At 36.4% G+C, this 26,180-nt stretch overlaps 1 protein-coding gene across 2 annotated transcripts; it reads left to right on the forward strand.

Moving 5' to 3' along the window:
- The first annotated feature begins 938 nt into the window (after positions 1-938).
- Positions 939-26,180, forward strand: LOC115437796 (phospholipid phosphatase 3-like). Of its 2 annotated transcripts, none has more exons than XM_030161144.1 (6): positions 939-1,307; positions 12,496-12,650; positions 20,946-21,226; positions 23,513-23,570; positions 23,652-23,828; positions 25,040-26,180. In XM_030161144.1, the coding sequence occupies exons 1-6, from the start codon at positions 1,169-1,171 to the stop codon at positions 25,166-25,168; spliced, it is 939 nt and encodes a 312-aa protein (XP_030017004.1). In that variant the 5' UTR covers positions 939-1,168; the 3' UTR covers positions 25,169-26,180. The 2 variants fall into 2 exon arrangements, with proteins under 2 accessions (XP_030017004.1, XP_030017003.1); XM_030161143.1 differs by lacking the exon at positions 12,496-12,650 and adding an exon at positions 14,514-14,671.

The following is a 26,180-nucleotide window of genomic DNA, read 5'->3' on the forward strand; positions in this document are numbered from 1 at the left end:
GATAAGGAAGAAATGATTAAATTTTGGTGGTGATCGGGGGTGGGGGGGGGTGGGCGCAGACCAGAAAATTTCATCAAAATCTGTCCATAACTTTTTGAGTTATGTTGCACACTAACGGACAGACAGACAGACAAACAAACAAACAAACCCTGGCAAAAACATAACCTCCTTGGCGTGGGGGGGGCCACGGGGGGGGCCACTGATCAGCCTTGGCGGAGGTCTGCGCTCTCCGAGTGCTTCTAGTTTACACTCAAACATGTTAGTGCAGATCAGGTTTATCAAGAACAGCAAAGTTACAGTAATGATCTGAATTACAGTGTATGGGATGGTGCATAAGCATCCACTGTGTTGGCTGATATGGAACTAAAACAACAAAACCCATGAATATACAAGAGAACAGCTGGAGAAGAACTGTCCACTGGAGTGGACAGTGCATGAAAGGGTTAAAGTCTATCCTCTGACGGACAGGCAGCCAGTGGAAGGACCTCAGAGTTGGACTAATGTGGTCCACTTTTCTGGTCTTAGTGAGGACTCTAGCAGCAGAGTTCTGAATGAGCAGCAGTTGTCTAATGGATTTTTTTAGGTCGACCTGTGAAGACTGAAGATGAATGCATGGACTGGTTTTTCCAGGTCCTGCTGAGACATCAGATCTTTTATCCTTGAGATGCTCAAAGAACATGAAGGAAAACTTTCAGTGGTATTCTTCTGACTTTAATTTGTCAATCCTCTTTTTTCTTTTTTCTTTTTTTTTATTACTGTTGTGATATACTGTCATCCTCAGAAGCAGGAGATGAATGTGCAGTTCTTCAAACCTACAGTAGGTTCTGCACTGAAGGGGAGCCTCCATATGGCTTTAATTGAAGGGGGTGGAGCTGGAGGAGGGGTTTTCTTGGAAGGCTGTCACAGGACTCTCACTCACCCCGAGGAAAGGAGTAAAAGGATGGTTAGAAGTTAGAAGAAAGCGAATGGTGATTGTAGTGTTAGATCCAGAAAGCAGCTGTTGAACTTTTAGAATAAGAATAGAAGAGCATCAGTGCAGGTTTAGAGGACTGCTCCTGTTTGGGAGTCGCATAGATTCACTACTAACTTAATAAATGATCGGAGCCCAGCTGTAGAAAGGTATTAAGTTTGTCATTTATTTTAGATTGAATTCCATCAGTCGTTTTAAATGCAACGGTGTTTAATTTATGAGAAAACGATGGCAGCCGAGACGAAAAACGGCGGGTCTTCACTCAACAACAATACCTGTAAAGACCACAACAGGAGAAAGTTACTGGTCGGAGTGGATCTGTTCTGCCTGTTTTTAGGTAAGAATTACATTTTTATAAGACGATTATAAAACGTGTGTGACGTTAAAGCACGTTTTTATAAAGTTAAGAGGCTTTTTACGCGGAGTTATGGGTCATTTTATGTGACTTTACATGACTGAAAGTTGATTTTTATGTCCTTTTTTTCAACTAATGTTTATGTCCCACCATATGATAATGGTTTTGCTGCGGTAATATTAGTAGAAATATGTCTTCTTTTTTTTTTTTAATACTAAGTAGATTTCCTCGTGTTTAATTGAAATTTATTTTGAAGTACGGTAGCCCGATATGGCCAAAAAGGCTAAAATGATGAGACGTTTCATATTAGTTTAGGCTGATTTTTGTCATGAAGAAACCATTACGTTATTTATATTTTTTGTTTTATTTAGTTGTCTCTTTTTAATAGTGGGAGTGTGACTAACATTACTATGTCAGAAATTTGTTTGTATTTTATGCATTGGCTGTTTTATCTTGTTGTACAGTGTCCTTGGGTGTCTTGAAAGGCATTTATAAATATAATCTATTATTATTATTATTACTATTATTATTATTATTATTATTTTTATTATGTAAAACTCTTAAAATCATAAAAAAATGTGTCTTGCATGTGTAAAATTAAGTTAAAGTACAAAAAAACTGAAGCTTATGTTCTTCTTTGACAATGCAAACAAAAGAAAACCTGAACATAATAATATATGTATATTATAACATTGATTATCACAATGGTCATGAGAAGATCTAATATGTGCAGGCTTCTTATTTTCATTAACATGTAGTCCTATGTTTAAGTGAAGAATTCAGCAGCATTTAAGTCTAAACAAAACTTAAACTAGTTTAAAGACCAAATGTCGACACTTTTTAATCCCATATAGTTGGAGAAAAAAATGGTTAGACCATCAAAAGTCATCAACAACAATGGTTATCCAATCAAGTACTAACTCCTGTGTGTATCATGTAACTAAAACAGACAGAAAAGAAAATATGGAATGCCTAAAAGCACTGTTTTTGGCAGTGCAAAGCCATAATTATTGATGCAAGAACTGAAGTGGTTTTGGTTATTATCAAGAAAACCATGGAAAGTGGCTAGATATCAGCTCTGAAATTGCACTCTTATGAGCTATTTTTTGTTGTTATCATGATATTTGTCCAAACAAATGTGCTTTTAGTTGTACCAGGCATTAAAATGAACAAGAAATTGAAGAAAACAAGGGGTGGTCTAATAATTTTCCTGCGATAATCAGAGCTGCTGATATCCTAGGAATATCATGAGATAATATAACAAGTACAAAGTTCTTATTTCCATTAACATTCTATATTTAAGTGAAGAATTTAGCAGCATTCAAGTCTAAACAAAACTTAAACTAGTGTAAAGACTAAATGTCGGCTCTTCTTGATCCCATATATTTGTTTGCTGCTATCACTGTTCACTCTAACTCACATTTATCATGATCCAAACTTGGGAAATGTGTCCTTCAATGTCAAAGAATGTGAGGGAAAAAATCCAGTTTGTTTTACTTTCTGTACTAAAATGTAATGTTTTGTCCTTGGCCTGTGCCCTACCCGCCCACCAAGTTTCATGTAAATTGGTGCTGTCACTTCTACAAACACAAACCAATGTAATAATTACCCATCCCACAAAAGTAGCCTCTAAGTGACGCCCCATTAGCAACTTTAGCTGTAATAGCTATTAAGCTACATATTTTCCAAGAATTACATTAGTCTAGCGGAACCCTGCTTTCCCAAGGCTGAAAATCTGCAAGCAAAAGGGAAACTAATTATTAAATCACCCCATGAGGGATGTATTTCTTAGGTCTCCACCCACACCTGTACTGTACCTCTGCTTTGACTCCCCATTATATTTTCCAGAATGTCTCACATTCCACACCAGCAGGAATTCTCTTGATCTCAACATCTGGCATAATATATTTGTACTGCGGTGTAATTAAGGAAAGTGGTGAAAAGGTCAGACTTCAGTGTAGTGCATGTTCATCATCACAGGTCCTGTGGTGTTCAACAGCTGTAGACACAGGTTAAGGGTGTTACTGTGAGTAAAACTTTTTTAACATCAAAGTCTCACAAAAAAAAAAGTTTTGTAGCTCCATGGAGAAGAAAGCATAACCCGTTGACTAATTGTACTCATTTATTTTCTTCTCTAATATGAGCATGTGTTTCCCATGTGTTGTTTTGTGGAATGTGTAAGACTAGGCTTTCACAGTGTAAAGTATTAAAGGAGGGATATCTTGCTTTTTTTAAATGGAATTACGCATTTTAGAACTTTTCCTTGTGGTCTACATAAACTATAAATGCTATGCTTAGGTCTGAATTCTTCATTAATTAACCTCCACAGGCCCATCGTCTAACCTATTTCTGAGTAATGACATCAGAAAGGTCATTTTGAGCGCTGGCCCTTTAAATGCACATGAGCCACTTCAGGCCCCACCCCCTCCAGGTTATTGGCTCTGCTGCTCTGTCCCATTCAACCAACAACTGATCATTTTAGATAATCAGCTGGAACTTTGGACATATTTTCAGTTTTTACTACATCCGCTGCTGCTGATAACACTGGTCTACAATTTTTTTAGAAATGATTTGCTTCAGAGATTAAATGTGCTAAATGTTATGTATTTTAATAAGATTAATTGGAAAATAAATGACAAAAGTGCCGGTTTGCTGATGTTTTCAAGGTATATGATTAAGTGTTATTACACATATATATTGGTTTATGTACATTTATATAATAGTTTTATAAATCTTCCACTAAATAGAACCTGTAAAGTGAATGTATTCTAATGTGCAGACAGTGTTTTGAAGTAGATCTTGTAGCTCTGAGACAAATATTCCTTTTGAGTCAAACCCATTCTCTTGTTAATTCTTGAATTTCACATTTTCACCCAAGGCTGTATCTTGAAAAGTTCAGCCAACTAGCATTTTTGACTTGCTTTTTCTTTATCAGTGACTCTCATGTGGTAAAATTTCATTACTTTTATTCTGGAAGCATTTACCTTGTAGACCAGTGTAAACAATTATCGCATACTCGGAGAAATGTTCATCGGAAGTCTTGACCTTATATGTGCAAATGTCATGGCCTAACCAGTTATAAAACATAACAAATTAAGAAGGAATTAAAATGGGTTGTAGAAATCCCCTCGATTTTTGCCGGAATTCATATATAAAGACGGCTTTGTAGCACCTGGAGGGTTCAAATTCAAACTTTTTTAACTATTCGGGTCCCCAAATACACAAATAAATGTACCAAAGACTAATAAAAGTGGGTTTAGGAATAAACTGCAGGAGAAAACTAGCACTCTCCACTATTGTTTCCATGATGGGTCTGCATTATAAGCACTGACGCGCTATCTTTAGTATGTTTCTCTCTAATCCGGATAAATCCCTGTGATTTGGTCTGTATGTACATACCTTCCCACAGAGGAGCTTGTCAACAAACCAGCAGTGTTTTTCTGCCTAAACATGTGGTTTAAAGGCAGTGACCACAAGAGGAAATGGTGGGCGAGGACTAGTAATCACCACTCCTCCATTCTCACACACTGATTGCAGTTCTAGTCTTACCACACTTGGGAATATTTCTCTCCTTGTGCACATGAGCCATGCTCCCAGTAGACCATCAGTGCTGGAGAAGATAAGATTAGTCAGTATCCCGGTGGAGAGTTTTAGCCTGATACAGAGTGCAATTAAATCTAGATGACTAATGCTGAGAAAAGACGCAGGCCGGCTTTAACTTTCTGGTTTAAAGCCCTGGTAAGGTGATCAGGTTCAGCAGACGTTAAGCTGAAGCAGGTGGATTTAATGTTTTTCAGTTAATCATATTATAATCTGGTCTGGTTTAACCCTAGCGGAACGGGGTTAATCAGCTGCATTTGAATCTGGCAGACACATTCAAACGGAAAATGTAATTTGGTTGAAAATCTGTTAAAACCCTAAATAAAACTGGGATATTAAAGAAAAAGTAGGACACTTAGTACTTGAGTTTTCTCTTTCTTTTGGACAAGGTTGAAAACTTTTATTGTACAGTCGTGGAAAAAAGTTTTTGGACACTTGTAAAATTTGACACAGTCTAATATTATCATGAAATATTTGCGGAAAAATATTTTTTATGCTTCCAAAGACACAAACAAATACAATTTTCCTTTTTTTTTTTGTTAATAATAATAATAATAATAATAATAATAATAATAATAATGGATTGGATTTATATAGCGCCTTTATAGACACCCAAAGCGCTTTACATTATTGTTGCTGTTTATTGTTAACAAAACTACCACATTCTTGACAGTTTCAACATGTCATGCCCTGGATGTTTCATTATTTTAGATAAGGTTGAAAACTTTTATTGTGCAATAGTGGAAAAAAGTTTTTGGACATTCGTAAAATTTGACACAGTCTCTAATATTATCATGAAATATTTGTGGAAAAATCTTTTTTTATGCTTCCAAAGACACAAACAAATGCAAATTTTCTCTTTTTTTTGTTTACTGTTAACAAAACTACTAAATTCTTGACAGTTTCAACATGTCATACCCTGAATGTTTCATTATTTGGGACAAGGTTGAAAACTTTTACTGTACAATAATGGAAAAAAGTATTTGGACAGTTGTAAAATTTGATACAGTCACTTATATTATAAAATATTTGCAGAAAAATATTTTTTGTGTTTCCAAAGACACAAACAAATGCAAATTTGTATTTATTTTTTTTGTTGATTTTTAACCCGACTAGTTAATTTTGACATTTTTAACATGTCATGCCCTGGATGTTTCATTATTTTGGACAAGGTTGAAAACTTTTATTGTACAGTAGTGGAAAAAAGTTTTTGAACACTCGTAAAATTTGACACAGTCTCCAATATTATCATGAAATATTTGCGGAAAAATATTTTTTATGCTTCCACAGACACAAACAAATACAATTTTCCTTTTTTTTTTATTAATAATAATAATAATAATAATAATAATAATAATAATAATAATAATAATAATGGATTGGATTTATATAGCGCCTTTATAGACACCCAAAGTGCTTTACATTATTGTTGCTGTTTATTGTTAACAAAACTACCACATTCTTGACAGTTTCAACATGTCATGCCCTGGATGTTTCATTATTTTGGATAAGGTTGAAAACTTTTATTGTACAATAGTGGAAAAAAATTTTGGGACATTCGTAAAATTTGACACAGTCTCTAATATTATCATGAAATATTTGTGGAAAAATCTTTTTTTATGCTTCCAAAGACACAAACAAATGCAAATTTTCTCTTTTTTTTGTTTACTGTTAACAAAACTACTAAATTCTTGACAGTTTCAACATGTCATACCCTGAATGTTTCATTATTTGGGACAAGGTTGAAAACTTTTATTGTACAATAATGGAAAAAAGTATTTGGACACTTGTAAAATTTGACACAATCACTTATATTATAAAATATTTGCAGAAAAATATTTTTTGTGTTTCCAAAGACACAAACAAATGCAATTTTTTTTTTTTTTTTTTTTTTTTTTTTGGATTTTTAACCCAACTACTAAATTTTGACATTTTTAACACGTCATGCCCTGGATGTTTCATTATTTTGAACAAGTTTGAAAACTTTTATTGAACAATAGTGGAAAAAAGTATTTGGACACTTGTAAAATTTGACACAATCTCTAATATTATCATGAAATATTTGCGGATAAAGCTTTTTTTTATGCTTCCAAAGACACAAACAAATGTAAATTTTCTACTAAGACTACTAAATTCTTGACATTTTCAACATGTCATGCCTCAGATGTTTCATTATCCAGTTTTGACCTTGATGGAACAGAGCACGTGCAGAAGGCAGCATGTGGGTTTCGAAAATAGCACAATACTTGGCAGAGTTCAGTGACCTAAGAGTGATTCTTAATGCAATATATCAGAAATACATGAGGTGTCCAAAAACATTTTTCCACTGTTGTATGTAACATTTAAGGAAAATTTGTATTATATGTCTGCATTGCTGATAAATGTAGTTGTCTATATGTGTATTTTCTATATGTTTTTCCTGTGTATGTGTGAGGCTGTGAGGATTTAATGGTAACAGATATATGGTACCACATATGGAACTCCCACTTTTAGGAATATGACTAATAAAATGTGGAGGAAAAAATGGAAAAAAAAACTTTGAATTTAGTGCAAATGTGATTTTGTTCAACCCGGCAGGCAGAGCAGGTTTCCCCTTTGAGATTGGGACGGCGAGCCGAGTTTCATAGCAGGAAAGACTGACAGAGTAGGAGACGGACAGGGAGCAGGTTGTGTTTTGTTGGGGGGTGGGGGGGCACCGCTGCCATGCACACGAGGCTGCTACGAGCAAAAACAACTGCATCTGTGTATACACCACAACTGCCTCAGACATGTATACATTTCTACGCCAGACAGTGAGAGATCCCTGCAAGTGGAAAAAGTGCGTCTGTTTATTTTAGCAGTCACACTCGGTGTTTGGGCCGATGCCTCCAAAATATGGTGGGATTTAATTCAGCGTGAGGGTTATACATTGATTCGAGTTTCCACAAACTGCAGCTACATGGAACTGCCAAGGCTGAACTGGGAGAAAGGCAAAGCGTAGGAAACTCTAACCAGCGGGTCTTAATAATAACTCTTCCTCCATATTTTGATCTCAGACAGTTATGAGCTGAAAGAATCATCGTCAATATTCATTCCCTGTGTTTGCAAATATTCAGTCAGAGTTCCCTGTTGATTGTTAAGCAGACTGCTTCAGGGCTGATGTTGACATTAACCCATAAAGACCCAGTGCTACTTTTGTGGTAGTTCCCAAAGGACTTTTTCTCTCTATTTAACATTTGTTAAGTGATTTATCACCATTTATTATAATATTATCTTCTGTATTTGGCATGTTTGCTGTAAATCATGTATTTTCCAAGATTTATTTTCCTATATTAACCCTTTCATGCACAGTGGTCACTACAGTGGACAGTTATTCTACAGCTGTTCTCTTGTATATTCATGGATTTTGTTGTTTTAGTTTAATATCAGCTGACACAATACACTGCAATTGATAATATTACTGTAACTTTGCTGTTCTGGATAAACCAAATCAACATGTTGGAGTGTAAATCAATTCCTTGTTATTGTTATTAGACTGTAATTAACAACAAAAGTTTTTTGTTTTTTTTTGGCATATTATCTCCATGAAGTGACTAGTATTAGAGTTCACAACAAACAAAAAGTTAAGGATATTTCTTTTTTTTTTTTTTTTTTTTTTTTTTTTTTTTTGCTTTTTTTTTTTTTTTTTTTGCTTTTTTTGTCATTTTTGCCATTTGTAAATAAAACTATGTCTGGTCATTAAAAAATGTGTTTCAATTCAATTCACACACAAAAAAGTGAAAGGTGTTGTACAAAAATCCCAACTGAAAAAAATACCCCCCAAAATTTTAAATACCCATAACTTTTTGATTGTAGTGTATATTAGAATGTGAGAAAACATAAAATTAGCAGCATTTAATGTCTTTATTTCATAGTTTTCTCACAGTATATTAGTAAATACACATTTCGTTGCTTTAAAAATTAAACACACATTTTTGCAACTCCATGAAAAATAGTTTCATTAAAAAAAAAAATTAATCTCATTGTTTTTTAAATGCCTAAAAAGGAATAAAGAAAAAAATCTTGATTAACATTCTCATAATTCGTGCATGAAAGGGTTAATATCCCCAAAATCGAGTTTCTAGGATATAATGGTTTAACCAGGGGTGCCACTACCAATTTTGGGACCCCATAAAGCATAAACATTGTGGACCCTTCATAAATTCAGTTATGTTCTCAATGTTTTGGACCGAGGGGGTGCTGTCCATACATAATACACATACACTTAGTCCAACTCCCGACTTCTATGCCTCTGACCTTACATGAAATTTTCACAACTTCTAACCTTTATCCACTGGACCCCCTCCATTGGTCCATGGGCCCCCCACAAATGCTTGGCCTCATGAATTAATCACGTTTACACCCCCTTATTGGAGCCCAAGGGTTTTACCCCCGAACACCTCCGGATATCCTTTGTGTGAACGTGATAAGTATAACAGATTTGGTTGAATTTCTTATCCTTTGATAACCAACATAAGTGACCCCTAGTGGAAGAACCCTATCAATTTCATCTTCTCTGAGTATTATAAGACATCCAAATGGGGGTGCTTTAGTTGAAAATCAGTTTTTTGCACATAAATCAAGCAATAGTAGGCTGATTGAGATAAAAATTTGGTTCATATTGATTGATCGTCTTTCAAATATCCATTTTCTGTCTACCATCCAGAGTTCATATGGGGTCATTTTCATTCACTAGGTGGAGTTTTGTGGGGAAAATTGGTTCTCTGACTATTATTCTGCCATTATCAGGTCAATGTAGATCAATTTTTTTTTATTTTATTGGTTTATTTAATAGGGACCATGCATATTTGTGAGCAATGCTGTATAAAAAAATACACCCGTGTAAGTATGCCAGAATTAGTAAAAACTAGAAAAGCACTCGGAAAGCACAGACCTCCACCGAGGCAGATCAGTCACACACACCTCCCCCCAATCACCACCAAAATTTAATCATTTGTTCCTTGTGCCAGTATCAACATTTCTTGAAAATTTCATCAAAATCCATCCATAACTTTTTGAGTTATCTTGCTGACAGACAAACAAAAAACAGAAATAAACCCCAATGAAAAAATAACTATTTTTTCATCTGCAGTCCCTAGGCAGGTGACAGAAACAAAACATAAAACAACCAACATTAATAAATTGCATTAATATCAACTGTCTAACAATGATTTTGGATAGATTTATATATAGCAGAGGATTGGGGGGATTTCGGGGATAAACCCTTGCTGTCAGCCCCCGACAGCGTAAGCCTCGTTAATGTAGATGTTCATAAAAACTCACAGTAAATTCAAAGATTATATCAAAACAGAGAAAACTGAAGAAAAAGTGACTTTTTCAGCAAAATATATCAATAACTAAACATAAACAAAGTGTCTCCATCCACTGTCATTGATCCAACTCCATGGGTTTTACTGGTGAATCAATGTTGTAGTAGATGATGGTGTTTCCACGGTAACCATGGAGCATCTGAACGTCTAAATGGGTCATATCTGATGACCATGAGAAGATAACAAACTGCATTTTACACCAATTATTTACATGTATTGATAGGATTAGTGGATTATTAAATATTTCATATCAGTAGATGCTTTTGTACCAGTAGGTGTTTGGGTCTTTATGGGTTAAGAACTGAGCTCATTTCAAAACGCTGCCATTTTGTTTGTTTCTCTTGTATTTTGGGTTGATGTTGAGCTAATGCAAAAGACATACCCACGCCTGCTGACTGGTGTTGTCGTTGGCAGAGTTGAAACATCCCCCTCCTCCTCGTCCTCACCCCCACCGGCTGTTAAAAGCGGGAAGGGAGGAAGAGGGCAGGAGGGGAAAATCCCAAGATACAACACTCAGTGCTGATGCTGCACTGTGAAGACGGGGTCGGGGGATTGAGACGGGAAGAAAAGCCAGCTGAATGTCTGGAAAACAGGACCTGACAGTCTCACTGTGGTTCTGCACACACACACACACCCCCACCCTTTCCTTCCAATCAGCTGTTTAAGGCACTTGACCCGTGTATGTTCCTTAAAGGCTCTAGACAACTACTTTTTAGTTCATCAATCTGTTTGCCATCCCTCTGTCTCCCTGTATCAGTCTGTGGCCTGTATTGGGTCTGTAAATGTGTTTAGAGGCGGTTGTGTGGGTTCAGGACGCTGGGGTTAACATGTTTCACATTCAGCACTTTCAGTCCTCTTTTTTTCCTTCCCATCAGTAGTTTAGACAGACTGCATTAGATCCTGTGAATGTGTTTTGGGATTGTCTGTGAGATTGTGTTCACGGCCAGACTAAGCAAACCGGACCATATCAGACATTCAGGGATTAGTGAGCCTTAAAAGTGCAGTATATTTTCACAGTCACAGAGCTCAAAAGCAAACCTCCACACTCTTTCTCCCACCGCTAGTGTTGCTTTACTGATGACTCCAGGTCCTGCCGGGTATTTATTTGAATAGCAAGAATGAAAATGAAAATGTTAATTCTGCAAATCCTGCTGAATTCAAAGGAAAGGCCAGAGTTCCCATCAGGCAGCAGAACCCTGTCAGTAACCTGAGCTCAACCCAGCTGGACCTTCAAAGGCCACTCAGCTGTGTGTGTATGTGTGCATGTGTGGACGTAAGGGACTCGACAACTGAAGCGTGTGTTGACATTTGGTTTGAGAAATCACCATCCCGCCTTCAGCGACTCTCAGCGCTGACCTCTACACCCCGGTGCTTTTTGGCTTTTGAGACAGACGGAGGAGGCGAGCGGGGCCGGAAACACAGCGCTGATGTTTGTTTTTCTTTGTATGAGCAGATCGCAGATTTATTCAAAGGGTGACTTGAAAGCTCCAGTATCAGTTAAACGCTGCTTTGAAGTGATTAGTAAGTGTGTTTTCCAAATTCTGTCAGTGATGTGAGGCCTCTCCTGGGTACCGCTCACGTTCAGATTTCAAAGTCTTCAATTGATGGTAAATAGAGGGAAATGAGCAGCCCTTTATGGCTTGCATCTTAGTTTACACCCACTCTACGTTTGTTGCCAAGAGATAAATAAGATCTTTTTGCCACTTAAAGTGGCGAAAGACACTAAATTGATCAGACGCAGACACCCCCCGGGCATCTTAAAGTGGGCCTTTTAAGTGCACTTGAAAGCCTCGTCGGGAACGGAAGGAAGGGGCTGATAGTGTTGTGGGTTTTTTTTGTGTCACTTATCAGCAATGGTCTCTTTCCAGAACATGACACATTCACTGCCTTTTACTCTGACTGAAGCTGGTTGAGATGTTATTTTGAGAATAAAACGGTCCCTGTAGTCCTACACAATGATAAAGCTTTGATTTAAACGTGGATTTTTCTTTAGTTTATTTTGGCTCATCTTAAACTGACAGCATCACTGTCACTCCTGAAAACAGGATCTGATACAGTCATTTACTGTAAATACACGTCTGCTGGGAGTTTCTAATGTGTTTGTGTGAATGTCTTGGAAATCTGTGCTTGTGTGCTTTTGTGTCGTCCTTGAGATGTGTGTTTTAATGCAGCTGTCCATCTACTGGTTTAAAGACCTGTCTCATGTGTGTCCAACCATACAGTGGTGCTTGTTGCTGCGTTTTTCCACAAATCTCCTTTCCCACCTTACCAAAGAGGATTCTTCTGCAGTGACAGCAGCATCAGCCTCCCCTATAAGAGCAGCACAGTGTCCAACAAAGTGCTCACGGCCGTGGGCGTCGCTGTGCCCGTGGTCTCAGTAAGTCCTGGTGAGGTGCTGCAGGAGAACCCGAGGGTGCGCTCTGGGACACTCCATACATCAAATGGTTGACTGGTGACACTTCAAAAGACTTAAGTGGTTGAACAGGCACTGACTCCAGCTCAGCGGTTTGTATGTTGTGCCTCATTAACTATAACTCATGTATGCTGGACGCTGCTGCCAAACATTATCCAAAGCATATTGGTGTACGTTTTCCACATTGATGCCCAACAGAACGCATTAGTATCCATCTGTTTTACAATGATAAAATACTGTAACTGATTAAACATGTGAGTAGTTTGTCATGTAAGTCCCTGTTTCCTTAGCTTGTTGATACATTTCTGGAAATATTTACATGCATTGAAGTTGTAGCTGCAGGTTGTAAGTGCTGAATGACTTTAAAAGTGATTATAATAAATGAAACGACAAACTAAAACTAGTGAAACAATTGTTTTTCTGATAGAAATCAATATAAAAGTGGCATTTTTCAAAAACATTAAACAAAAAAAAAAATAGAATTAAAACACCATAACTAAAACTGATTAGAATTTCTGGTAAAATCAGCTTTTTTCTCCCCTGTTAATAGTCCATGGTTTATAAGTATGAAATATCTTTCCGCAATATAAAACCTTTAATAAACATCATATTCTTCCATCTTTTTCAGCCTCTATTAATCAAGGCCTCCCCCATAAGTGAAAACTAGAGGTAAAACTAAATAGAAACTGAGTTAAAAATATTCAGCTCCTAAAAATAAAAATACTTAAAGTGCTAATTAAAATGAAATACTAAATAACAAGTGGTGCCAGGCACAACATACTCTGCCCCTTGCATGTATTGTATCTTATTTTGGCATCGATCCAGCTGATGTCATATCAGTTGCCTCTATATATGTGCCAAGTTGGAAATGAATTGAAACAAAATTGATGTTTTTATAGACATGTGAAATTTTGCCCATTATAAGTAAATGGGAGAAAAACTAAGATTTAAAAAAATCATAAAAAAATTTGAACTTTGACCTACTTTTCCCAAAATGTAATGACATCTATTCTAGGTCACTGGCAATCTATAAAGCCAATTTGGTATGAATTCAACCAATAATTTTTCTGCTAGAGTGGTAACAAACAAACAAACTGAACCAAAAACAATACTCCTTGCATCCCCTTTTGGGGAGGGGGGGGGGGGGTACAGACAAAGTAAAATAACATCTTTATTTAACCTTGTGTCATTTTTAAGAAGAAAAGCAAACAACCTAATTTAATTGAAGAAGCCCTTTCTGGCAAACGTATAAAGATTTACTTTTTCTTTTTATTGTCACATTAAGTAAAGACCCTTTGTCTCTGTCGTGGACTATAATTCCTCTAAAACGTACAGCAAAACCCCACTTAGTTGTGTTTCTTCATTTGCATTTGAAATTCCTTGGAGTGCATTGTTATTCCGTCATAACAAAAATCAGTGGCTCCGGAGAGTCGGAAAATGTCTGTAAAAACACAATATGCTTTGGAGAACAGTCAGCGAGGTGAAGCATGCATAATCTGTAGTTAATTAACTAAAAGAAGAAAAAAAAAAAAAACATCGCTTGTGTTAGCTTTTAATTCATCCAAAGATCAGGTCAAAAGGCTACACTTGTATTCAATTGGAACAAAGCTGGAGTCATTTCTGGATAAGTCACACATAACAGCCTCAAAATGGATCGAGTCAGTCCCAGATGTTACCTCGTCGCTCTTGCATGTACCTGCGACCCCTGTAATTTGCGTATCATTAACCTAGCACCTCCATCTCTCTCTCTCTCTCTCTCTCTCTCCCCCCGTCACCCACCCACCCCCTTTCCTTCTCTCTGTGCCACTCATTGCTTCTTCACACTAGCCGGCCTGCCTTTCTTGGTCATTGAGACCAGCGCTGTTCAGCCTTACCGTAGAGGGTTTTACTGCGATGATGAGTCCATCAAGTATCCGGCCAAAAATGGAGACACCATTAGCGACGGTGTGCTTAGCGCTGCTGGCATTCTTATCACCATCCTCTCTGTAAGTCACCTCACTCACTAATGTCATCCTCACGTCTAATTTTGCCTTCACCTTTACTACCAGCACAGCATCCACTCACACACACAAAAAAAACCCCACGCTAAACATCAGCCATGTTTTTTTTAACTCCATCACAAGCTGAACACTTTCTTACTAAGTCATGTTTATTGAAATACACTTTGTCACATTGCATCAGAAGGTTTTATCTGGAAGTTAACTCCCTGTGGGTAAGAACAGAGGTTATCCTTAAAGATCGTTGAAACAACAAGTCTTCATATCAGCAATTTGCAATGTTTTTGGTCACATCCTGCATAACAACCTGTCGAGTGTTGCATCATCTGGTGTTGTTTTTTAAAGAGGTGTTGATTACTTGTCCTGTCATGGGAGAAAACAGTGAAAAAACAGGTAGATCTGACATCTGCACAATCAAAGTCACAGATATAAGGGGTTTTGTTTTTTAGTTTTAACACTTTTGCAGTGATTTACAACTGATAAGAGGAAAAAAATGGTTTTATTGTGGCGTAGATCTCAAAATAAAAAAATAAAACTGTAAATAACTTTGTAGATATAAGTATCATCAGCTTTTATACCCACTTTCAGAAATTATTATTGTTATTGTTGTTATTATTATTATTATTATCATTATTATTATTATTATTATTATTATTATTATTATTATTATTATTATTATTATTATAACCTTTATTTAACTAGCAGAAAAGCTCATTGAGATTGAAAATCTCTTTTTCAAGAGTGCCTTGGCCAAGACAGCCGCAGCAGCAGAAGTCACACTAAATGGAAATCACAGCCATACATCCACACTAATATACATAAACACAATGAAAGTCAGTGCTAAAAAGAAACTTAAAACCAATTTGTAATAAAAAAAAAAAAAAAAATTATTATCTTGGTGTTTGAGAATAATATTTCTTATAATGTTACCTGAAATTTTTGATAACAAAATAAACAAAACTCCCTCAATAATGCAGCCAAATTAAATAACTGGTATGGATTCTCGACTAGTTGTCATATTTGCCAATACTAGACTGTGACATAGAAATCAAAGTGGCAACAACAGGCAGATAAAGGCAGGTGAACAAAATAACCATAGGGAGCTAAAGTCCTGCCCCTTTCCAGCATTGCCCCAAAAAATTGCATTATAGTCAAGTAATTTTTTTCATCCCGCTAGAATTATTCCATCATTTACACATGTGATATTTGTCAGTTTAAGAGTGAATTTAATAAGTCAAGAAAGTCGCAGATCGTTGTAAAACTGTTGAAGTGTCAGACTGTGAAAATACGAAAATAGAAAAACTGCAAATCCAAATTTTCCAGGAGTGATGTCATTGTAACTGTCTCCATGATCTGTTCTGAGTCACTGAAGATGTCTCTGCAACTTAAACATGACCAGACTAATGATTTTAGCCTCTTTTAATACTTTTTCCTATCAGTCTCTAAGAATGAGGTAAAATGTGCCATAGCAGTGACAGATGCAGTCCATTAAGCTGTTTAACACAAAACTAGATATTATTATTATTTATTTTTTTTTTTTTTAATTATTATTATTATAACCTTTATTTAACCAGGAAAAAAGCTCATTGAGATTAAAAATCTCTTTAAAGAGTGTCCTGAACAAGACAGCAGCAGAAGTTACATAAAATAGAAATCACAGACGTACATTCACACAAAAAATATACATAAAACACAGTAGGGGTGCCACACTAAATATTAGTGTAAAATGTAAAAAAAAAAAAAAAAAAAAAGGACTGGACTGATAAATTTGTAGGTGAAATATTCTCAGTACCTTTGCCTTTACCTTTTGCAATGGCAAAAAAGTGAAATTCAGGCTCTGGGAACAAATAAACCACCAGTTTCTTAAGACTTGACAAGTGTTCTAATATTTTTGCGCACCACTGTATAAACAATAAAGAAAAACATAAAACAAAAATGAACCTCCGCCATATCTGCATTTGAATAAATACCTAAAAATATCAATACAGTACTTTTTAATATCGATACAGTATTGTGAAATGAAATATCGCGATATATTGCAGAACCAATATTTTCTAACACCCTTACTATTTACCACTGGCTGCTACCCAGCTAATAGTAGCTACCATGGGTGTGTGTACAATGAGGTAGTAAAAATGGATGTGTTGGTTTCACACCGTCAGCAGACACACCTCATCTCCACCAGTTGCCCTCCTCTTGGAGAGCAGACTACTCTGTCGGCTTGGGGCCACAGGGGTTTTCATGGTGAGAAGCCATATTGGCCCTGTGTAATTATGGTTGACGCAATGGTTGTTTGGTTAAATACTGTAATTGGTGGGATGGAATTGTGGTGAAGGCCCAAAACAAGAAGACATTGCCAGATATCTCATTTTCCCTTGGCAAAACCATGACTTTTACAATCCACCTTGGACAACCTTGGTGCTCTGTGAACCAGAAAACACCAGCAGTGCTTAAATTCCCACTAAACAAAGTTAGGAAACATGAGAGGCCACATCCTTTATAATTTATGGAGGTGTTTTTTTTTTTGTTTTTTTTTTTATAGATATATTTTTTTAGAAGACATTTGACAGAAGCCACATGTCACCCTCTTGTTCCAGTGATTATCTCTGAGGTTTCAGTGTAACAGCTCCACAGCCAATACCAATTCATTTGTGCATTCATGTCATTAAACCTTTCATACAAGGGGAACCAGATGTGCCCCCCCCCCCCCCCCCCCCCCTTCCCTTTCTCCCATGAAAGCAGCTGGGCCGTATCGAGCTGGCTCTAAAGGCCTGGATGGTGGAAACAACACACTCTATCAGCTTGTTAAATCTCCTTAAGGGCTATCCCTCTGCAAAGTATTTCCTAGAACGAGGCTTATTCCTGCGCCCCTCGCAAGAATGTCTGATGAAACTGAGATTCTGACGTGAAAACACCCAGACATCCCTTGTGAAATCGGAGCACTTTCAGAGACAGCCAGTGCAGTGAAAAACAAACGTGCCCCCGACTTTTCGCCAAGTGGAGTCTGGCCACTAAAATCAGACACGTCGCCTAGCTCAGCGTTTCTGCTGATTAGAACCAGCGGTGCCTCCCCAGCTCCCTCCTGTTTTTTTCCCCCCACTCCACTCATCATCCATCCTCTCACCTTCCTCTTTCTCTTTTACTCTTTTATCCTGTAACTCAGTCTTTCTTAAATGGGGTACATGGACCCCCAGGAGTACTTGGAAGAAGCCCAGTGGGTACTTGAAATTTTTGGGGAAAAGTACATCAAAGCTGCGTATGACTTTCATCACCAGTTTTTCATCAAATCTGTAAAACCCCAGTCATAGTCTAAGTATCAGGAATCTGTGTTTGCACACCTGAATCTCTTCCCTCATGGTGAACAATTTCCAAGTGTACTCCACCATAAACAATCCATTTGTTTACAAACAGAGCCGATAGGTTACTCAGGCATTTTTGGAAATTTGTCGTGACATGCATTAAGGGAAGCAAAGCACCACACAGCTGCAGTAGCAAGAGGCAATGTAGCCGTTTCCGTGTTTGTTGCCGCTGGCTCCATTTCCCACAATGCACGTCGCAACAAATTTCCAAAAATGCCCGAGTGACCTACCAGCTCTGTTTGTAAACAAATGGATTGTTTATGGTGGAGTACACTTAGAAATTGTTCACCGTGAGGGAAGAGATTCAGGCGAGTAATCACAGAAAGACTTACAGATTCCTGATACTTAGGCTATGACTGAGGTTTTACAGATTTGATGAAAAATTGGTGACGAAAGTCATATGCAGCTTTAAATAAGTCATCATGTACAAAATATATAATGAGAATTAATACAGAAATATAAAACACTATTTATTTATTTATTTATTTATTTATTTATTTACATTTATTTAACCAGAAAAACCTCACTGAGATTAAAAATCTCTTTTCCAGGAGTGTCCTGGCCAATACGGCAGCATTATATATTAAATAGTTAGACACAAACTTTCATACATAAAAACGAAAACAAGTTTTCAATACATAAAGAACACAAAATCATCATCATCATCAAACAATAAATACATTCATATAATAAAACTGACAGTCCTTTCAATATTTTTAAAATCTCAGAGGCCCCCTTACCCCCGATGTCAGAATAGTTTGACCCAACATGAGGCCTCTTATGCCTTATGTCTTTGCTTATCGCCATAGCAACATCAAAGATCATGAGTGAAGCACAAGCTCGTGTTTCTCACTAAAATGTTCAAAAGACTCACAGTTCATATGCAATAATATTTCAGGCTGACGGTTTGTTTTATTTATTGTCAGTCACCTTGTTTAAGTTTTGGTCACATTTTAAGAACTTTTCCATGTTATACTACTCAAGATGAGTTTATTTGAGTAATTAGGTAATTATTTTTTGTTGATGAAAGGTTCATTTATTCATTAATGACCAATTTATTTATTTTTCTTATCAATGAAAGTGGGCACGATTTTGCACACCCAATTTACTCATAAATAGGGTTCCTGCAGGGTCTTAAAAAGTCTTAAAAGTCTTGAATTTACAAATCTGCATTTAATACCTTGAAGTCTTTAACAGGTATTCAGTTTGACATGGTAGGTCTTAAGTTTTGGTGTCATAAACTTGTTCACTGTATTGTGTTTAAATGTGTCTGGGAAATGTCTAAACTCCAAAGAAAGTAACATTATTCTTCTTAGTTCCGCCTGTTCTAACCTGAAAAATTATATGAAATTAGGAATCAGTTATCTCTAACCTTGCAGCCTCCGGTGAGAAATGACTCGGAATGATGGGAATCAAAGCGTTGGAGTAAATAAATACCTTTTCCTAAATTCTAGGAGTGGCAAATTTTTGCCAGTATGGCTGTGAAATGGGCATAAAATTCTGTTTAAGTACAGTCACGGAAAAAATTATTAGCCCATCAAAAGTCATCAGAAACAATGGCTGTGCAATCCAGTCCTAACTCCTGTGTGTGTCATGTGATTAAAACAGACAGAAAAGAAAACATGGAATGGCTAAAAGCACTGTTTTTGTCAGTACAGTGCCATAGATATTGATGTGAGAACTGAAGTGATTTTGTTTTTTATCAAGAAAACATGGAAAATGGATAGATATCCGCTCTGAAATTAAACTACTATGAGCCATTTTTGTTGTTATCATTATATTTGTCCAAACAAATGTACCTTTAGTTGTGCCAGGCATTAAAATGGACAAGAAATTGAAGAAAACAAGGAAGGTCTAATAATTTTTTCTGTGACTAGTTTTTAAAATGTCTTAAAATGTCTCAACTTTAACCTGTAGGTACCCTTTATAAAGATTTGTAATTTTTTTTATATATTAAAGTTAAATATATTTTGTTTGTTTACAACATTTTGAAAATAAAAACAGACACTTTTGGCACCGGAACAAATTTTGCCTCATTTTTTCAATCAAAAATGCTGAAGCAATCGTTGGGGGTACTTGGCTAAAAAACATATATTTCAGGGGGTTGTCCACTGTAAAAAGTTTGAGAACCGCTGCTGTAACTCATTGTCTACTTTGTCTTTCATAGTTTCACTCAAACTCTTCCCCACACATTCTCTTTCTCACTCTTTCATTTACGAGTGGCTGAAAAACAACAGAGGATGAGGGGGGTTGGGTTGGGTTGGGGAGGCATTTCGTTGAGCTTGAACAGCTGTTATGAGTTATAGCTATCCGCCTCCCTCCCCCCTTTAAACGCGCTTTCCATGTCAATCGTTGGTTTTAGACTGTGGTTTATTTGCACACTCATAGAAAACTATACATACTGGACAGTTAGAATTCCCTCCCACGTCGATTCACTGTTTTCCCTCTGAAGGAGAATGGTGCAGGTAAACATAAAACCATAAAGTAGGCCGTTCCAAACCACTTCAGAAGAAAGAACTCCACTCTTTATTTGCAGTCACTGTGATCTTTAGTTTTCTATATGACTCAAGTAAATCGAAATATTTTACAGAATGTCTTTATTCTGTGAAAACAAGATCTTTTTAATGCATTTCTATGTGGTTTATTAAAAAAACAGCAATTATATATAGATACCATAATGAACAACACACTCACAGTTGCGCAGACCGCAAAAATTGTTAAACTTAACATGACATGAATAGTTGTTCCAGTCCTCATAAAATATTTTGGCTCTGCCGCAATCACACATTTTCACCGTACGCTCAGGAGCTGTGAATGAAGCACTTATGACTAACAGTAGACTTTTGGCTCTTTTCTGCGCCATAATTCACGTCACTGACATAAATCTACCTCTGTCCATTCAGATCATCATCGGCGAGAGCTACAGGATCTACTTTTTACATGAGGGATCCAAGTCTTTTGTGGGGAACCCCTACATTTCCGCCCTCTATAAGCAGGTGGGCGTGTTCATTTTCGGCTGCGCTATCAGCCAGTCCTTCACCGACATCGCCAAAGTGTCTGTGGGCCGACTGCGCCCTCACTTCCTGGATGTGTGCAAACCTGACTTCAGCACTATCAACTGTTCTCTGGGCTACATCACAGACTACCAGTGTCAGGGGCCGGAGGGCAAAGTTCAAGAGGCCAGGTACTGTCGTAAACCAAACATGTATCATTTTTGGAGAAGTTTGCTTAATATATCATATGTGTTTTCTACTCATATGTATAGGATATAACTAGGGATGTAACGATATGAAAATTTCATATCACGGTTATTGTGACCAAAATTATCACGGTTATCATTATTATCACGGTATTGTTGAAATATTGCTCAAAATGTTCAAAAAGTACTGATACACACACTGAAGTAATTTAACCAGGTTGTATTTTGAAAAAAGAAAAAAAAAACAACAAAAAAACAAATTAAATAATAGGCACAATGTACTTTCTGTAGGCAGAAACATTCAAATATTAACCCTTAGTGGTCTGAGCCTATTTTGGCCATTTTTCAGTACTTTTCATTTTACCTTTATGTACTATATAAACAAATGTTTATTATACCCATGTTTGGGATCTTTTTTTTCAGTACAACTTCATTTAAATCATCTGCCTATTATTTTTTCACTTTAACCTACTATATAAACACAAAAGGCTAGAAAACTCAAAAAAATATCTAAAATCCAATTGAAAAATGTATATAATTCATTGCACAAATAACACAAAGATACTTAACGAACCTTTTCAAAGACTTCAAAAGTGAATATTGGTTCCAAATATTAGGTGTATAAAATTAAAATTGTAATAAATTAAAACTATACTCAAATATTTGACATAAAAGCATATATTTACATCGACGTTTTCTCCGGAAAAGTGCGGTAATCAAACACGATTATCATGATAATTAGAATTTAATCGGTAATACTAACCATCTGCAATTTTACCGCAGTTTATTGTTATACCGGTAATCGTTACATCCCTAGATGTAACATTTGTGGATGAAGGTACAAAAAAAAAAATCATTAGGTCTACATTTAGATCAAATTCAGGTCAATCCATAATTCAGTATCCCTTTTATGATCTGTTTTATTTGACCATTACATTAACTTTTAATGTTACAAGCTGTTTTTCTCTAGAACTACAGTCGCCGAAAAAGTTATTAGACCATCAAAAGTCATCAAAAACAATGATTATGCAATCAAGTACTAACTCCTGTGTTTATCATGTGACTAAAACAGACAGAAAAGAAAACATGGAATGTCTAAAAGCACTATTTTTGTCAGTACAATGACATAGATATTGATGTAAGGACCGAAGTGATTTTGGTTTTTATGAAGAAAACATGGAAAATGTCTAGATGTCAGCTCTGAAATTAAACTACTATGAGCTATTTTTGTTGTTATCATTATATTTGTCCAAACAAATGTACCTTTAGTAGTACCAGGCATTAAAATGAACAAGAAATTGAAGAAAACAAGGGTGGTCTGATAATTTTTTCCACAATTGTACGTTAATAAATGTAGTACATGGGAGTCAAGCTCATTTTAGTTCAAGGTCCACATACAGCCCAATTAGAAGTCAAAAAAGCCTGACCAGTAAATTAACAGCATAATAACCTATAAATAATGACAACTCCAATTTTTTTTCTTTGTTTTTGTGTAGAAAAAAGTTAAATTACATTATGAAAATATTTATATTTACAAACAATGAATTAACAAAAAATGAGAGTAGTCTGAACAAGTATGAATAACCTGAAATATCTGAAGAAAAAGAAGTGAAGTTTACCTCAGCTTATTATTTACACATATGCATTACAAACATCGGTTTGTATAGATATTTTCAAGTGATACAAGCAAGTATGATTTTTGATGTATTGATTGGTATCCTAAAACTGATTTTGATTTGACTGTAGGAAAGACGTATATAGCATTTAGTTTCTGCCTAAGCCTGTTCAGTCTCAACAAAATTCAGTTGGTTGACTTAAAATCAACCTCATTGATAGTATGTTCTGTGTTATGGAAGATGAATGAATAAACTTAAACCTTAAACCATTACAACTTACAGATTGTGGTGGATCTACAAAGGTGCAAAACATTTAGTAACAGGAATCTGGACCTGAAAAATATAATATTTAATATATAATCTTCTGGGTAGTTTGTGCACTTTGCAAATTCATTCTGTGAGCCTATATTGGGCCACGGGCCATATGTTTGACACCCCTGATGTAGTATAAATACAACAAATAAAAACAAAAAATCTGCTATTTTACTGTTTGTAGTGTATTTGTTCAGCATGTTTATTATAAAAGCTAATATGTTGTAATGATGTCTTTTGCTATTATGATAATTTTGAGACATCTGCCTTATTCCATAATGTGTGTGTTTTGTCAGACTCATCCAGAAACCTGTTGTTAAAGACTGTTTTCTATTCTCAACAGGAAGTCTTTCTTCTCTGGACATGCATCTTTCTCCATGTACACCATGCTCTATCTAGTGGTAAGTTACTGGAATGTGCAAACACACATACTGTGGTGGGTATATTGTGCACAAATACCCACAGCTCCTTCTATTTCACAGTTTTACCTCCAGTCTCGCTTCACTTGGCATGGCGCCCGCCTGCTGCGCCCTCTGACCCAGTTCACCCTCATCATGATGTCCTTTTACACCGGCCTGTCCCGCGTCTCGGATCACAAACACCACCCGACTGATGTCCTGGCCGGTTTCATACAGGGAGCCCTGGTGGCTTATTGCATTGTAAGTGGGTTGTGATGTAGTGGTTTTACACCAGAGTTATTATAGTATTGAAACAGGCATTAGTTTTTATTTAGTCACTCAGTTTGGTTTTTGATTTCAGTTTATTTTTACAGTTGTAGTTGTATTTTGAGGATATTGTTTGTCTTTTTTTGTAGTTTTACTGATAAATATATATTCGGTAGTAGTAGTACATAGTTAAGTTCTTTCTTTCAGGTTTATTTTAAAAACTTCATTTGTAGACTGAAAGAAATAGGATTAAGTAAATCAGATGTGATTTATTAACTGTCCCATCTTGTGAAAAGCCATTTAATTCTTGTAAATAGTAAATGGAAAATTAAGCTTTAACCTACTTTTTTTTTTTTAGTTTGTGTTGCTTTTTAAATTATTTTTGTTTTTTATTTTTTAACAACCTTTTTTTTTTTGTTTTAGCCCAATTAAGAAATATCATAACTGTTACTTCGATATAGTACCTTACAAAGAAAGCAGAAAATTACATAAATATGTTTTGTTTTTTAACTTGCTTATTGAGGACAAATTGTCTCTTCAGCAGAGACAACATAGTGACAGAAAACGGTTATGTTATATCATGTGGTTTTTGACTTGTCATCAGCATCTGGGGCAAAGTAAAGGGGGGGTAACATGTCAAATTCATGGGGCCCAGCATTTCTGGGGGGCCCATAAGGCAGTGGATTTGGGCCTAGTGGATGCAGGTTAGAAGTTGTGAAAATTTTGTGTAAGGTCCGATGTATAATAGAGGAATAGAAGCCGGGAGTCGGACATGGAAAGCATGTTAAGTTTCACTTTTGCTTATTTGAGTATGTTACGTTAGTTATGTACCACATGTTGGTTATGGACACCCCACCCTCACTCTGACAAATTGATAACATAGCTTTCATGGGGCGCCAGATCAGCATAAAAATAAAATAAAAACAAATTGTACTCAGGAGTTGGAGCATGTGGTATGAAAGGGAAAAAGTAAGGGATCCAACACAGAACCATGAGGAACTCCAAACCACATATTTTGCTGTAAATGTAAAAGATGACAGAAATGTAATTGTATACAAAATATGCTGTTACTATAAGTCTACTTTTTTTCTCGATAATATTAGTTATTATGTGTAAATGGGCTTTTACATTTTTTGTAATAAGTTCAAATCTATTTATGTGTCATAACAGCTGGTTTCCTCTCTCCCTCTCTTTCTTTCCCACAGGTATTTTTTGTTTCCGACTTGTTTAAACCAAAGGGCAGACGTTCAGCCCTTTCACAAACCCCAGTCAAAAAAGACCTGGTTCCTCCTCCAGACATCAGAGAACGGAGCAACCCTCTTATTATGGCGTAGAAAAGACTAAAAACTGACTGTAGATAACCTGACCTGTGCCATTAAAATCACTGCTATACCCACTGGCAAATACTGGATAAAATAAGCGCCCACAATCCGGATAACACAGACAAACATGGAATCTTGAACACGTCAGAGGACGGCTACGGAAAACAGACCAGCAGGTTTTGCTCCCTTCGTGGAAAGTCATTTTTCCTCAGTTTCACCAGCGTTTAATGTGGAAACGAGAGATGGCCAATCTTTTCATTTAGGCCCTTGGATATTTATTCATTCTCTCCTGTTTTTTTTTTGTTTTGTTTTTTTTTTTAACAGAGCTTCTCTCGATCCATGGACAAAAGTTTTGACGTGAAATGAAAGTAAGACGTGGCAGCTGTGAACAAAGCTGTGTCTTATGCGTCCACAGTGGGAGCGCTACTAGTGTTTCTGCCACTGATGTGTGAGAAAAATCACGAGACGAAAAACAAATTCCAATTTTAGGAAGGATGTATAAACTTGGTTGTATTACAAACATAAGCATTGTATATGTGATTTATAGCACTATTTTAGCTCAACTCAGTACTGTGTCACCACTTGAATGACCCGAAGTGAAGCTTTTGAAAAGCTTCGTAAGCCTTTATTACGTCTAACATGTAGTGTTCTAATAGTAAGTGCACATAATTTACAGTAGATGGAAAGTACAGTAGAGGGCGTTTGCGTTGGAGGTGGGCCTCTTTCTGCTGGCTAGGACGAGCCCCCACTGAGCCATTTAATGAAATGACTGTCTGTTATATGTACCAGACAGGTGATCACAAGTGTTAAGTCCGAGTGTGTGTCCCTTTACGTGTGTCTTTTGTGTGTGTCTGTGAGTGCGTTTTAATGTCATGTCTGTATTTCAGTGTTTATAGCAGAGAACCATGTCTTTCTCCAGCAGAAAAAGAGGCACCTGCTCCGATAGACACGTGTAACATGAGACAGGAATACTGTGGAAAAAAAAAAAGTCATCATATACATGCTTTATGAATCAGCTATTCAT

Source organism: Sphaeramia orbicularis, chromosome 17, assembly GCF_902148855.1.
Source record: "Sphaeramia orbicularis chromosome 17, fSphaOr1.1, whole genome shotgun sequence".
In the NCBI taxonomy this organism is placed as follows: Eukaryota; Metazoa; Chordata; class Actinopteri; order Kurtiformes; family Apogonidae; genus Sphaeramia; species Sphaeramia orbicularis.

Excerpts from the sequence above, each read along its gene's own strand:
- LOC115437796 (XM_030161143.1), top strand. The coding sequence starts at position 1,169 with ATGCAACGGTGTTTAATTTATGAGAAAACGATGGCAGCCGAGACGAAA. Across the intron at positions 1,308-14,513 it reads TCTGTTCTGCCTGTTTTTAG|CCGGCCTGCCTTTCTTGGTC; the intron begins GTAAGAATTACA and ends TCTTCACACTAG. Across the intron at positions 14,672-20,945 it reads TTCTTATCACCATCCTCTCT|ATCATCATCGGCGAGAGCTA; the intron begins GTAAGTCACCTC and ends CTGTCCATTCAG.